Below are 15424 nucleotides of genomic sequence, written 5' to 3'. Positions count from 1 at the left end.
TTAACTGCCATCATGTCGGCGGTGGAAATCCAGGCAGGCAGGCAGGTCAGCAGGCAGATGGCCGAACAAACAGACAGACAATCGGTGCTGGGGATTGGATTAACATGAGGATCTAATTGCATTTGAGGAAAGCAGAGAAAGCACACGAGGAAGAATTAAAAGTGGCATCCCAATGATGGCTCAGTTACATAGCAACACGGGCACAAACAAGAAAGGTTTACCGAAAAATCGACCGCAAATGATATTTCACTATTTAGGTCTTATGATGTGAAGGAAATCAATTGTGTGTGTATTAGGCTAATTATTTCAGGCCTTATTAGGCTAATTATTTCAGGCCTTTCAGGAATGACAGGAAGACCTCACCTCACAGCCTGACGACACATATACTCTGATATCAAAGCTGGGGATTTTAGAAGCAATCCTAATTACATTTTATATTATTTTTTGTAATTGCCCTGCTATTTCATTTCATTATATTTTTATAAAAAATGTTTTGCTGCTGCGTCAAGAAATTTCCCGCTGGGGATGAATAAAGTAAAATCTCTAATCTACCTTTAAACAATGCCCCTCAGTGTTTTGTGTTGCCACATATAGATATACATTTTTCCTTACACCATTGTTTATTATGGTTATATAAAACCATTTTTTCTGCATTTTTGTAGTCCATACATCCCCTTAAATATCGTTAAACTCTTTTGTCAGGGACACACAGATGTTTGGCATTGGAGCTTAATACTACCTCTTTATGGAGCTCATTGTTCTTTTATTCAGATTATGCTCTGTGTGTCTAAAGAAAGTGTGTGACTGAAAGCTCATATGTGATAAGCCAATGAGAGCAAATAGAGACCGTAGTGTGTGAGGAAAGCTCTTCTGCTTGCTGCTACTTCTACTACTATAAAATCACATAATATGCAACGGACTTGATTTGCCTTCAGAAATGAAGTCAACGGTTCACAAATGTACATAATCGCACAACAGTAAAGGCCCTCACGTTAAAAATGAAATGTTTATCACAGGCGTTTTGTAGTTACCTAATCATCAGAGCAAATTAACCTGCATTAGACCTCGCATACGTGTGCACTGTACTATCTGTGGAATTTAACATCGTGAGTGTTTTAATTTCCTGCCTTGGTTTTCTCTCCTGCAAAGCTCCTGATATTGCGGTTTCTGTGAAGCCGGTGGAAATAATGCTGTGGTTTCCCTCTGCCTCCCTCAGTGGAGCACCCTGAGCTGAGCGGTGGAGGCTGGATGGAGACGGGGGAGGGGGAAGGAGGAGAGTGGGTTGTGGGGCTTTGCTTTTGAGGAATGAGCCCTTTCTCTCTCTCTCTCTCTCTCTCTCTCTCTCTCTCTCTCTCTCCCTTCCTCCCCCTTGAGCAACTGGGGTGGAATAATTACATAGCATGTGCAAAATGGAACTCCAGTCATTGTGAGGGGATAGAAAGAGTGATAAAGAGAGAAATGAAGCAAGGGGGGGCAAAAAGAAAAGATGGCCGCCCGTTCCTGTGGGTAACTGCAGAACCATGCACAGCAGATATCCCGTTATTTACAATCGAGGATTTAATGCATCGTTCAGCAGTGAGCAGCCAGCCAATGGCCTATGAACCGAAGCACACTCATACACTCGCTGGGCTGAACTCCAGGTGGCTAAAGGCGAGAGGAATCCCCGAGATGGAAACCAAGCCAGTTGCTGCGTTTCACTTTATTATTCTTTTGCACTCGAGTCATTTATTACATTATAGTGTGTGTGTGTGTGTGTGTGTGTGTGTGTGTGTGTGTGTGTGTGTGTGTGTGTGTGTGTATTTTTGAGAAATTGATGATCAGTAATTGTTTCTGCCCCCTCTCTACACACTGAATTAAGCTAAAAAAAGTAGACAATCCTGAATGAAAAATGCTGTTTTTCTTTGTGTCCACGGCCCATGCAAGTCCACATAATAGTGCTGCCTCCTCCTCGCTTGTCAGGAAACAAAACCAGCATCGAGCTCCCACTGACACCTGGTGGCCACGCACTAACAATACACCACCTCCAGTTCCAGGTGTTAGTAAGAGAGTACTGGGCCTTTTGGGCATCTGTGAACAAGTTGTCTAAAAGCCTGTGTGTGCCTCCAGAGGGAGCTGTGTGAAGTCTGATAACTGTCCTCAAGTGACATCACTCGAACAAACACAACAAGGAAGTGTTAGTTTTGAGTTTTGAGTGTGCTCTGGATTTAAATGCCACTTTTCCATCATGAAGAAAATACACTGCTGAGAAGAAATTCATATTGGATTAGAATTGCGGCACAGCTGGGGTTTATATGGCGTGCACTAAAATGGAAAATTGAAAGACAAGCATTCTGTTGTTGATTCAGTTGTTTTATTGATATTTAAAAGGCTCCAGGTCTTCAGTGCTGCAGCATAGTCTGAAAGATAAAAAAATAAAAGATAACGTAAGAAATACTGACAAGCTTTCCTCTGCAAGTCCCCACAAACAATAGCAGCACTCTATTACTAATAATAAAGATTGCTTCTGCCAACTTCACGATCATGTGCAACCACTATAAACTGGCGCGTGCTCACTCACCTCTGTTTACCTGCATTAATGTTAAGTTAAGTTAGGGGACTATGAAGAAAAAAGTTCACTTTGTTTTGTTCTTCTCTAGCCGAGGCTGTTCTTGAGGTTCATGGTGACCCAGCACTTTGAATAATTGCCGTTCGTCACAAGGATCTTGTGCTTTTTCCCCTGAAGGAAACTCACGTCGCTGATCCACTTGGTGAAGGAAGAGGTGCGAGTGAACACCGTGGGCTTCATGGGAGTGTTGCATCCTCGAGAGGAGACGAAGCTGGTCACGCCCTGCACGTACCACCTGCCATCTCCGCCCCTGCAGTTCAGAGGGCCTCCGGAATCACCCTGAGGAGACGGACAGAAGAAGAGCGCAGGCGTCAGACCGACACAGAGGGAATCTGCAGTCATTGTGGCGTGTGTGTGTGTGTGTGTGTGTGTGTGTGTGTGTGTGTGTGTGTGTGGGGGGGGGGGTTGAAGGCCTTGGTGCATACATGGCAGCCAGAGCGGATGTCACCGCCAGCGCAGATCATTGTAGGTTTCACGGAGCTCCCCCACCAGCCGCTGCTGCTGCAGACGCTGTGGCCGACCACAGGAAGGAGCGCCTGCTGGAGCTTGGAGGCAATGGGACCATAGTCTGCAGGAATAAAGATTTTTTTTTAAAAACGTTATGTTAGCTTCAAAGTGACTTTGTAATGCTGAGATTAATAAAAAAACTAAAAACATCATCCGGACTTTTAGCATTATTGTTAAGTTGTTTATTAATTGGGATTTTCACGTATATATCTCTCTGCAAAAAAGGAAATATTCCCAATTCCCAAAAGCGTCCCACAATAACATTGCAGTACAATTACTCTCTAATAATACAATCAATATAATTAATATAACCCTGGACACCAAACTTATTAATGGTAACCGTTCTAATCACAGCTACTTTGGGGACACGTGTTGTATTTCAATAATAATAATATTGGGGGGGGGGGGGGGGGAGAGAAAGCATGTTTGAACGAAATTGTGTTTGAATATTTCCGGTTAATACGTACAAAAAAAGATTGCACTGTTGCTTTTGTGTTTCACTGCACTTCATATTCATAATACTGCTTCTATGTATACCACTGCTTTATAAAAGGCTCAGGGGCCCACCATCTCATTATGACGTCATCTGATCCCATTACAAACACTCACTGTAGATTCTTCCCCAGCCGGTGATGAAGCAAGGGTCGTCGTGAGGAGAGACCTCTCCGCTCGCTGGCACGCAGGAGGGCTGCACCTTGTCGTTCAGAACGACGGGCGAGGCCAGTTTGATCATCGCAATGTCATTACTGAACCACAAAAATACAAAAAAATAATCATGAAGGGATATGTCTCACATTAGCTCAATGCGCTTTATCATGCGTTTTTGGAAAAGTTCCAACCATCTGCCCCAATGGCCAAATAATCAGCTAATGCAGCTTTAAATGTGTGAGTGAAATGTCACTGTGCTGGTGTAAAACCATTTCATATACAGCTTTTTGTTTTTTAGTTGAAAACTGCCATACAGAGGAGATATATTCACGTACCCACAAGACAAGCAGCTGTCATCCCAGTTGGGGTGCACCACGATCTTCTCCACAGGTCTAATCTGCTCGTTGCTCTCCTCTTTGGTGAGGTCATACTCGCCCAGCACCACGCGGTACGTACGCGATCTGACACACAGATATAGATATAGATATGTATAAACACACACATATAAAGACACACTTTAGATGTAACCGTTGTCTAACATCATGAGATGTAAACTGGGATCCACCCGATGCAGTGGCCGGCGGTCATGACCCAGTCGGGAGAGAGCAGGGTTCCTCCGCAGGTGTGACGGTACGTGGAGCCGCTGAGATACTGCAGAGAGATCTGAGAACGCAGTGGTGGAGAGTAACACTTTTACTTGAGTATTCCCAATGTATGCCATGTAAGGTCCACTCTATTTCCACTTCTACTTACGTACATTCATGTATCTATTGTTACTAGTGTTTCAGATTAGGATTTTACATGAAAAATAGGCAACATATGTATAGAATACAATACAATGATGAAGATCACACCAGTGGTTTCCAACCTTGTTGTCACAGACATCAGTGCTCCTTGATGTCTGTGTGTTCTTAGCAGTAACTTGCTCACTAAACCTCTCTCAATTTTTTTATGATTGTTTGAGGCCAAAACCATATTTTTTTTATCTCACAACCCCTCAGACGTATCTGGTGGCCCTTTGGAGGTTGAGAACCACCAAAACTAATGTACCAACTGTCTATAACCTCCATCCAACAGTTTAATGCTGCTTATGTATCGACTACATCTACTGTTTTAAACATATAGGCCGAGATATATCATATATTCTCTATCATTTATGTACAAATCTGACAAATGAGTGCACTTAATCACATGCCTGTGCCCAGTTTAATGTAGTACTCTCTATTATTAATCACACTGTGTGTTCCAGTAATTACTTTTTTACCATGTAACTTTAAAAAGAAAAAGAAACGAGTACGCAGACCCGATCATTTATTTGCAACTGTCTACAATGTAACAATCAGACATATTTAAAGAGATATAGTTACTAGATATTCGATAAGTAAAATGTGTAGCAGCTGGCAGATCTTTGTCCCCTCAAAGGTACATGTTGCATTGTATCCCATCAGCAAAGCCGGATCAAACTCACCTGCCAGGGCCAGCTGTAGGGTCGAGCATCTTCCCCGTTCACAACGCGGCTCACAGCGGGCTCATAGGTGGGCGTGCCACACCCGTGAGCTGGTGGCCACAGAAAAAAACTGGAGGTTACAAAAGGCTGATGAAACTACTCCAATACTGAACACTGCTTCTGTAACCCCAGTGTTGACCTCAGCACCGTGCGAAGCTCTCTGTGATGGGGTCGCTTTTTTCCTCAGCCAAGATTTAGGGGGACAAAACTAATTGCTGTTTGATGCAGCAAGTTTTTATATTGAAAGATATTGTCGTTGTGTGAAAGACGTCCGCTGGCTGTCTGTCCAGGGAAGTCGGACAGTATTGAGAGAAAGGACAAACACAATTGTTTTCATGGGATATGTCGAGGATAATCGAAATACAGGACAACTGGAGACTAATCCTGCGAGAGGAAGAGATGCACCTCTTTAAATCAGATAGACGAGACTCACCGTAGGCAGCGAGCAGCAGGACAAGCGCCACTGTCATCATGATTCCTCAGATTGGACTCACAGTGTGTCGTATGGCTTTTATAATCTCTAAATGGAACAGTTATCAGACACAAATACACCCTTATACACACACACACACACACACACACAGTTCAGTCTTTGACCTGGGAATCTGTGTTCCCTGCTGCATCTGTTTCACCCGTCCTTACATAACCCCTCCAGAGCCAGAACAATGTTATACAACTTCATTACTTAAACCACTACATATCAGACGCAACTATTCTAAGTTTTAATCCACTACAATTGTATTAATTACAATTTTACTCTTCATGACCGGTAAAAAATCATGGACCCCAACATGTGACATTTTGAATGCCAATGACTTTTTAGAGCGACATGGTTTTCACAGGACAGCGAATACTACACACATATGATCCTCTAGAATATGATGCATTGCTGTTGATGAAACTAACCAACAGGATATAAAGTAGGCTAGTACCACTTACCCCTCCATTTTAAGACTGTGGCAATCAGTTGCACAAAAAGCGTCATTGGATGGCATAAATATTTTTATTTTACACGTTATTATTCACTATCAACATTTATTTTATTATTTGTAGGACAAGTTATTCATTTTACTGACTGTTAATTAAAAAAAATGGCAAGAAAAACATGTTAACCATGGGGTTTTTCTCCAAAGTCCTTGAGACCGCCGTCAGGGAAATGCGTCCAGCAGGCGCAGGTGGAAAGAACAAAGTCTTGCCAAGATCTCCTCCAGGATGGCAGGAGGAGCCAAAACACACAGGCTTTGAGGGAAAAGTATCACACAGTATAAATGTATGCATATGTCAGAAATTAGTATCACCAGTCGTGATACCCCCCCACACACACACACACACACACAGTTCTGTATAAGTTCTTTTAAAATATGTCTGAAACTTCTACGGTGCAGAGTGCTTGGTTTTGAGACTATTTATATATGTATGTATATATATATATATACACATACATACATATATGAAGATAAATATATATATATATATATTTATATATTATTTTTATGTATATATTTCTTTTTTTAAATATATATACATACTACATCTGAATCACATTCATCCTGGCTTTATTTCACACTCCTTTAATTTATGGGGTGTGTCACAATATTGGTAAAATATACAATAACCAATTTCTTATGTAAGAGACCTAAGAGAATATGGTAAACGTTATCGATAACTTTGTTCTACCTGTGGTAGGGATATATTGAAAGTTATTTTTTTAAAGATATTGATAGTCTCCAGAGGAGGAACCCCATGGACTCTTCCTCCAGTGCCATCATGTGGTCAAATGGTTTTCCCTGAACTTTGTTTAGACACTGTGTTTGTGTTTATTATATAGATTAGATTTACTATAAGGACACTCTTTTGTATACATTAATGATTCCCGATTGTCTTTCTACAAAAAAAAAAAAATGCTACAGTACAGTCAAATATTTGTTGGGGAAACAAATGTGAAGCGCAGAGGGAGGGGGGGGGACTACATGTCCGCCATGTCTCTGTCCCTCACACTCTCATCAAGTGTGTCCATGAAGGTGAAAGGAGGCAAGGCCAGCCAGGACCTCCTCCAGGGTGTCCGGAAGAACAAGAATACATAACCTGAGAGACAGAAAAAAAACACAATACATATTTATCTTTGTAGGAAATAAAATATACCTGACTTATCTGCCAAACTTCATGTCCCTCACCTCAGATGGCTGTTTCCAGTTGTTTCACCATACTGACAGCCTGCTCCTAAGAACACACCCTTTTCTTCTAGTAACATCTGGCAATACAGAACACCTGCCTCCACCTCCAATATCTAAAAGCAGAGATGTGCATATGTTCAGTATCTTGTTATTGCTGTAACTGACATAATTTCTTCAGAGCTAATAGTCGCTGGGAAAATGTATGTGATGAGTATATATTGAATGCCAATTAACTTCATATGTTAACTGTACTCTTTGGCTTAAAACGGCAATTTGACCACCCACTGGGAAGGCTGTTGTTTGACTACACCAAACCCCCACCCTCCATATCTGTTCATCTTGCTGAAGATTCCCACCAATGTTTATTCATATACATGTAATGATAGAGTTTACTGCAATGGATTAAGTCAAGTTGATTTTTTTAAAATTCATTTTGAAATGGATGGAATTTTGACATGACAGGCTGAGAAGGTCAAATAATATAAAGCTCCTTGTAAAATGTCTTAAACAGGCAAAAATGCCATTTTGTCACATGAAGGTTCCTAACAATTGACCACCTTAGCCTTCTCTATAATCTCAGATGGTAAATGCAGGCGGGGATACAGGTAGATTCCCCCCATCGCCGGCTGGCAGCTCATCCCTGGTAGATCATTCAGGAACTCCTGAGCCCGCTGAGCATTCTGGGACAAAGTAGCCCGAGATAGGAGAATCTCCTTTGAAAAGAAACCAACAAAAAAGATCCAGACATTATTTTGTGAGTAGTAAAATGGGGACCTATATTGCATAGGGATACGTCTGAAAATGAGCGCCGTCTAATAATCTTTTGTAAGCCCAAAGATGTTCTGCAGATGTCTCACCCGAGTGTATGTGTCAAAGGAAAGGTCCCCCGGCTTCGGTGGGTTGACCATGATATCCAGAGCAAGCTGTCCTGTGACTGGAGTGCTGATATCAGTACACAGCATAGTTTCTACAAAATGCATCACCTCTGGGTCAATGTTGACCAGCTCCATGTATCCTGCCCTCAGGCCGCACCTGAGACACAGATACAGAAGTTATGTCATAACAAGTCATGTTGTTACGATTGCTTCAGCAGCCGGAAGTTGCGAAACTGTTCAACTAACTTTCCATTTTCCTCATTTTTTTAATTATTTGAATAAAGTGATGTTTTTTTCATATATTTACACTGGTGTGCATCATGAGCTGTTTGGGCCGTTGAGGGTTGTGTGGCCTAAAGATGCTCAGTTGTTGCCTGTCTACAAACAAACACATTCTGACAAGATTGTTTTCCTTTTATCAACTCAGTAACTGTTTATCTGCCTCAGATCAACTATCAGAGCACAATCACACGTACATTATACGCTACGTTAATCAGCCAATGAAAATGGTCCCCTCCCATTTGAGTAACGTTTCTTAAAAACTACACAAACTATTAATATAGGAGCTGATTTATTTTTGAAGGATTTACATCTCCAGTTGGAATGGTCAAAGTTACCTGTTGTATAGGACACTGTCAGCATACACATTAGCCAAATAATACCAAAATGCCAGATATGCAAGCGCACATAATGCAAGTATGAGAGGCAGAACTCACTCTCCCACCTGGGCACTGGACAAAGAGTGGAAGGACACCAACTGTACTGTCTCCAAGTACTCCTCGTCCATCTCGAACAGCACTCTCTTATAGGAAATAAACTCTCGGCCATGTCCATACACACTGTCCTGGTACACCTGGAGTGCAGAGAAAAGGAATCGATAGATGATGACAGAATATGTGAGCAGAAGGCGTTCGGTATTAAATCCCGATCTGAAGATGCAGTTTGTGATCACCTCATCAACCAACAGTAAGAGTCGCTCAGCCGCTGCAAACTGAATCACTTCCTCTATTGATTTCCAGTCCTGCACATGACCTAGGGAGACCCAAACCGCAGCATACACATAGTGATGACAGCAAGGATGTTTAAACAGGTGGCTTTAATGCAGCTACTGTGTGTTGTTTACCCGTGGGGTTTCCTGGGTTGCTGATGTAAATGGCTCTGGGTTCGCAGCGTCCCCTAGCGGTCTTCAGCGCTCGATGCAGCTCGTCCAGGTCCACAGCCCAGCCTCGGCCCTCCATCAGCTGGTGTGGCACCAGAGTCACCCCGGCCTCATCCAGAAGCGCCGGCAGGGTGTGCGGGCAGGGCATCGGGGTCAACACGCCTGTCTGGGTCTCCTCTTGGCCCCTGGCCAGCAGCTTCATAACCACCTTAACGCAACAGATCGATAACACGTGCCATATATTTATTCGGTGTTCAACTGTTCCATAATTCTCACATTCTGATCTTTAAAGGATCACTCTAGTTCGTAACAACATGTGTCTTGTTTTGAAGAGTTTGGGCAAATATTTCTATTAGTTATGACATTTTTAAATACCGCAATGGTGACTGAGATCTGGGAATTCCAGCAGGTCAAGAAACACGAGCGGTCAGAAAATCAATAGGTTGTAAACATCCAACACGGTGTACAGCCTGACTTCCTGGTTCACGTGGTTTATTTAGGTCACACTTTTCCTGTATGCCTGTCTTTGAAAGCTTTTATTGGTTGGTTTTGACCGACCTTTAGAGATTAAAATATTTTGTCCCATGCTCAAACTATAATTAATTGCAGTGAAATGAGAGTGATAATGATTATAAGAGTAAAAAACAGAAATGGATGTACAAGTATTAGGTATAAAAGTATTATGACCCGTCATGTAAATTGGCTGTGCAAGAAAATTCTCACAGTTGTAAGGCACATATGCAGGATTCACAGAGGACAATATGCTAAATGTAAGGTTCTACAAAAGGTCAAAGAAACTTTTTCTAAGTCTCACTATGTTGGACATCACCAGTTGTTCTTATATTTGTTCTTAAAATAGCCTTGCCAGCATCAGAGCACTTTAAGACTCATTGAACTTAAGTTCTTGGTGAGTGCAGAGTTACCAGAACTCAGGAATTATGGCCAGAATAATCCTTTAACGCCCATATTCCTGTGATAATAAGTGTATCTGGGCAATGAGTAGTGGTGACACAGTGACACATAATGACGGTGTGTTTATACCATCAGGGCCCTTTGAAAACCAGCAGAAATGAAGATGTCTTCGGCGTATGAAGGCACTCCGACGTCTCGTCTCGTGATGAACTCAGCAATGCTTTGCCTGACATGAAGCATGCCAGAGGAGGCTGTGTAGGAACCTGTGGGTGGATTGATCGTTCCAGATGCTACTGTGTTTTTTAACAGTTAGTAATTTAAATTGAAGTCTGTCATGTTTTTAAAAGTCTCTCTCAAGTCCTCACCCACACTTCCTCCATCGCAGGCCTCCAGGAGCCTCCGAGCCCTCAGCCTGACATCCAGAGGAAGAGAGTTTTCTTCCAGCAGCTGAGGAAGCAGACACACTGCCAAGACCTGAGGAAATAGGCCGGCCGTATAGGGCAATAAGCCAGAGAATATTTATATAACTTAGAAGGAACCTTGATGAAAAGAGTATGAAAGTCAAGAAATTTGCAGCACAGAGTTCATGGTTTAAAAAAAATACAACACAAACTTAAAATAACATACCTAAATAGATATATAATATACTATTATAGTGCCTACCAAAAAAAGTAAATGAATGTAATAAAAAAGTGAATGAGTGTAATAAAATTATTAAAAATAAATACATGAAATGGATCGATACAATCAAAACACACCAACATTATCCCTAAAAAAAATAAGAAACTATGAGAAGAATAAAAAATGAAACTAACCTGGCGAACAAATGTAATGGGCTTCATTCCTGCTCTGTGGGGATCACCTGAGCTGACATCAATCACCTTTACAAAAGGTTTCAGCGCCCCCTGCAGGAGAATATATTGATGAAGGAAGGGATCAGGTCAAGTCTGGATTGAAGACCAAACGCCACCATAATTTTTACAAGAATCTCAAATTATGGTTTACAGGAAAAGCTTAGTGTCACCTAATTAACTTTTAAACTGTACAGTATATCAACATGAATTGTTTATTGTTACTTTGGTGTGAATCAGTTGTTGATGATAAACTAGACATCCATGATGATGAAACAGGTATTTCATTGGTTTGATTGAAGTTGCTTTGACACATGGACTCCACGTCTTAATCTATGAATTTGTCGAACATCCATCCATTTGTAAATTTCATTCCATTCTCCAAAACCGCTTATTCCTGTTCAGGGTCGCTGGAGCCGATCCCAGCTGACATTGGGCAAAGGCCGTATTTACCCTGGGCAGGTCGCTAGTTTATCTCAGGGCACACATAGAGACAGACCACCATTCACACTCACATTCACACCTACGGGCAATTTTAGAGTCCAATTAACCTGAGCTGCATGTCTTTGGACTGTGGGAGGAAGCCAGAGAACCCGGAGGGAACCCACGCTGCCACGGGGGGAGAACGTTTCAAACTCCACAAAGAAGGACCCCTCTTGCTGTGAGGGGACAAGGCTAGCACCGTGCAGCCCTCCATTTGTAAACCCCACATCTATGTCCTCAGTGTTCACGCTGCATGTGAAGCTGGATAAATACAGATAGATTATTGTCACTTACCAGTGTGATGTCTTGTGTGATGCGTACAGCCAGCCTCTGCAGTCGACTGTGTGGTGGCGCTCTGATCCCCCTCACCCTGGGATTCACATGTTGCAGGGAACTCATCGTCTTTTCGCTAAAATGGTTTTATTTGGATTTTCCAAAGTTGTCACCAGAAGATGGTCTTCCAGACACCTGAGAGGTTTTAGTCAAAGTGGCAACATGTGGGTAAAACACCCTTCTGGGAGACTCTTCCTGCATGCAGCGTCAGCCAGCTGTTTGATGAGTAACCCTTCATGCTCATGCTCTGCTACGCTTCAGTAAACCAACTGATTTCTGAGGTAGACTTTGTACATATGAAACATCTCCAGAAAACTCTAATCCCAGAAAAACAACAAAAGGTGTAAAATGCTCCACTGAAGTTTGTTTATTTTCTGATGTGACAGGATGCTTTGTAAACAAGCATCTATTTGAGCTCCATCAACAAACATTTCAGATTTGTAATACTTTGGACATTTTGAAATAAATAGAAATGACCATTGCAATAAACATGTACTGTGAAAAGAACATTTTATAATACATTTAAAAACCTATTGGATCATTTCAGAAAAGCATGGTTATAGTCTGCATTCATATTATTCACCAGTCATGAGTCAGCAATAGCAACAAGCCAACATTTGTCGGTATTGTCCAGTCCAAACTATAATCTTTTGATAAAAATAATAATAAATAGGGCTGGATTTAACCCTAGATTGTAGGATATTAGTCTTGTTTAGTGCCACAAAGGTTTAATCTGTTTATGAAAACCTATATTGCGTACTTGAAAATAGCAATAATACATTCATATAGCACTTTTAAAAATGCAATTACAAAAAAGCGAACAGGACCGGTGATAAAGAGCAGCCCTGGCGGAGGCCAGCACCCACCAGGAGCGTGTCTGACTTAATGCCGAGAATACAAACACAGCTCTTACTGCAGACGTCCAGAGACCGGATAGCTCATTGCACTCCCACACAGCACCCCCCACAAACCCCCCCAAAGGACACGGTCAAAACCCTCCAGTCGTCTTGCGAGGGTAAAGAGCCGGTCCACTGTTCCACGACCGGGACGAAAGCCACACTGCTCCTCTTGAATCTGAGGTTCCACAAACGGTCGGAGCCTCCTTTCCAGAACCACCACCCCGGTCTGCCAGTCCATGGGCACTGTTCCCGACCCCCATGCAACATTAAAAAGGCTTGTCAGCCAAGACAGCCCAAAAATGTCCAGCGCCTTCAGCATCTCATGGCAGATCTCATCCAAATGTTGGCCGGGTAATTACGAGTTCCTCAAACAATACCCGACAATGTCCCCCGTCCGGGTCGGCAGGTTTCACCCCCCCCCCTTTCTGAGAACAGCCTGGGGTAGGCCCTGCTTTCCCTTCCTGAGCTGTCGGATGGTTTGCGAGAACCTCCTTTGAGTCCAACCGAAAGTCCTTCTCCATGGCCTCCCCAAACTCCTCCCATGCCCGAGTTTTAGCATCCGTGACCACCGCAGCTGCAGTCCTTCTGGCTTCCAGTACCTGTCAGCTGCTTCAGGAGAACACTGAGCCAACCAGGCCTCGAAAAGGCCTCCTTCTTCAGCTTGCCGGCTTCCCTCACCCCCAGTGCCCACCACCGGGTTCTTGGTTGCTGCCACGACAGGCACCTGGTTGAGGAAGTACATTGATCGACAGAAGGTAAACACGTGTGTACAACATAATCAGAGTGAAACCACTCCCATAGCTGCCTTTTAATAGGGTAGAGTGGAGCTTCTTGGGACATAGCTTTAAAAGATTTGGGTTCGGGAAACTTTAATTCAATGGGTGAATGTAATTTACTCAAATCCACGAGTGGCAGTGGTAACAAACGGAATGATTTCACCCTTCTTCGACCTAATGAGAGGTAGCGAACCGGGACACACTCTTAGCCCACTACTCTTTATGCTATTCTTGGAACCTTTGGCTATCGCAATCAGGACAGAGGCGGATAGTAAAGGGGTCGTACAAGGGGACCAGGAACACAATAGGTTTATGTATGCCGATGATATTTTATTATTAATTCAATTCAATTCAGTTTATTTTGTATAGCCCAATATCACAAATTACAAATTTGCCTCAGAGGGCTTTACAATCTGTACACATACAACATCCCTGTCCCAGGACCTCACATCGGATCAGGAAAAACTCCCCAAAAATAACCTTTGACAGGGAAAAAAGGGAAGAAACCTTCAGGAGAGCAACAGAGGAGGATCCCTCTCCCCGGATGGACAGAAGCAATAGATGTCATGTGTACAGAATGAACAGCATTTACAAAGTTACATAAACACATTACATGAATATGACAATGTATGAATGGAGCTCCAATCCATGAAACAGAAGGAGGTAGAGGGGAGGGGGGGCGGGGCGCATCAGCAGGGCCAACGCGGGAGGCCGGTTCACCAGGCATCAGACACCTCCAGGTCCAATGGACCCTATGAGACGTGAAGTCACAACGACTCCGGGGAGGAAGCAGAGTTAATAAGGTGCTGTAACCTCACCAAACAGCAATCTTAAAGTTAATTATTATTATTTCTGTGTTCTTGGATGCAAATAATTTACCACAGCCGGACCAAACAAGCTTCACACCAGTAAAATACAGCCCTTTTATGTCTGTATTCATATCGGTGTACCTCAAACGAACTTTGCTCATTCCCCTTTTGATCTACACCTTGCTGCATTAAACATGAGTTAGTATTGTGTTCAACGATATCCCGTGTTCATGAAATATTGTCACTTTTCAAATGGAATCTTTATTGTAATGGAAAGCAAGTCAGTTTTAGTTTTTTATGTTATTGTAACTTAGACAATCATCATCCAGTATCGTGGCTCAAACTTTATATTCTACATTTGTACCGCTCCGCATGCATTTGTCAGCTTGAATTACTAGTTACTTATCACTTGATATTGACCACATCAGTGTTTCCCACAGGGTTTTGTGACACCATGGTGGGTGGACATGTACCTGTACATGCTCCCCTGGGAGAAAACGTACATTTTAAAGTTAAGTGCCTAAAAATTTGACTTAATTACAGCACTTAAGTGAATGTACTAAGTTACGTCCCACGGAAAAAAATAAAAGCACAACGTTCTCTTATAGATGTAGCCTCGTAATTTTGCTCTCAAAGTAGGTTGAAGCACTTGAATATTTCCATTTCATGTAGCTTAACACTAAATTCACTTCATCTGAGGGAAATATTGTACTTTTATTCAGTACTACATTTATTTAACAATAGTAGTTACTAGTTGGGCTACATTGCAGATTCAGATTCTTAATACAAAATATAAATTAACTTGTTATACTATGATGGATTAAGTAGTTTATAGCCTAATGATTGAGTAAAGTATTACAAAATAGCTCCACTTTCAGCAGCTGCA

General features: G+C 42.3%; 2 protein-coding genes across 2 annotated transcripts; both read right to left on the bottom strand.

Moving 5' to 3' along the window:
* Positions 1 to 2378: 2378 nt before the first annotated feature.
* Positions 2379 to 5740, bottom strand: LOC117729564 (chymotrypsin-like elastase family member 3B). Its single transcript, XM_034530768.1, has 8 exons — positions 5701 to 5740; positions 5229 to 5317; positions 4326 to 4423; positions 4096 to 4221; positions 3722 to 3858; positions 3031 to 3173; positions 2732 to 2884; positions 2379 to 2396 (listed from the first exon to the last, which is right to left on the bottom strand). Exons 1-8 carry the CDS (start codon positions 5738 to 5740, stop codon positions 2379 to 2381), a joined length of 804 nt encoding a protein of 267 aa, XP_034386659.1.
* Positions 5741 to 7243: 1503 nt separating this feature from the next.
* On the bottom strand, positions 7244 to 12188 carry LOC117729563 (alanine aminotransferase 2-like). Its single transcript, XM_034530766.1, has 11 exons — positions 12016 to 12188; positions 11203 to 11292; positions 10753 to 10861; positions 10517 to 10650; positions 9440 to 9683; positions 9269 to 9348; positions 9033 to 9169; positions 8299 to 8473; positions 7999 to 8154; positions 7442 to 7554; positions 7244 to 7352 (listed from the first exon to the last, which is right to left on the bottom strand). The coding sequence occupies exons 1-11, from the start codon at positions 12118 to 12120 to the stop codon at positions 7271 to 7273; spliced, it is 1425 nt and encodes a 474-aa protein (XP_034386657.1). The 5' UTR covers positions 12121 to 12188; the 3' UTR covers positions 7244 to 7270.
* Between the last annotated feature and the right edge of the window lie 3236 nt (positions 12189 to 15424).

Source organism: Cyclopterus lumpus, chromosome 4 (genome assembly GCF_009769545.1).
Source record: "Cyclopterus lumpus isolate fCycLum1 chromosome 4, fCycLum1.pri, whole genome shotgun sequence".
In the NCBI taxonomy this organism is placed as follows: Eukaryota; Metazoa; Chordata; class Actinopteri; order Perciformes; family Cyclopteridae; genus Cyclopterus; species Cyclopterus lumpus.
The sequence above is the reverse complement of the archived record's forward strand: the minus strand, read 5'-3'. Positions and strand labels throughout refer to the sequence as shown.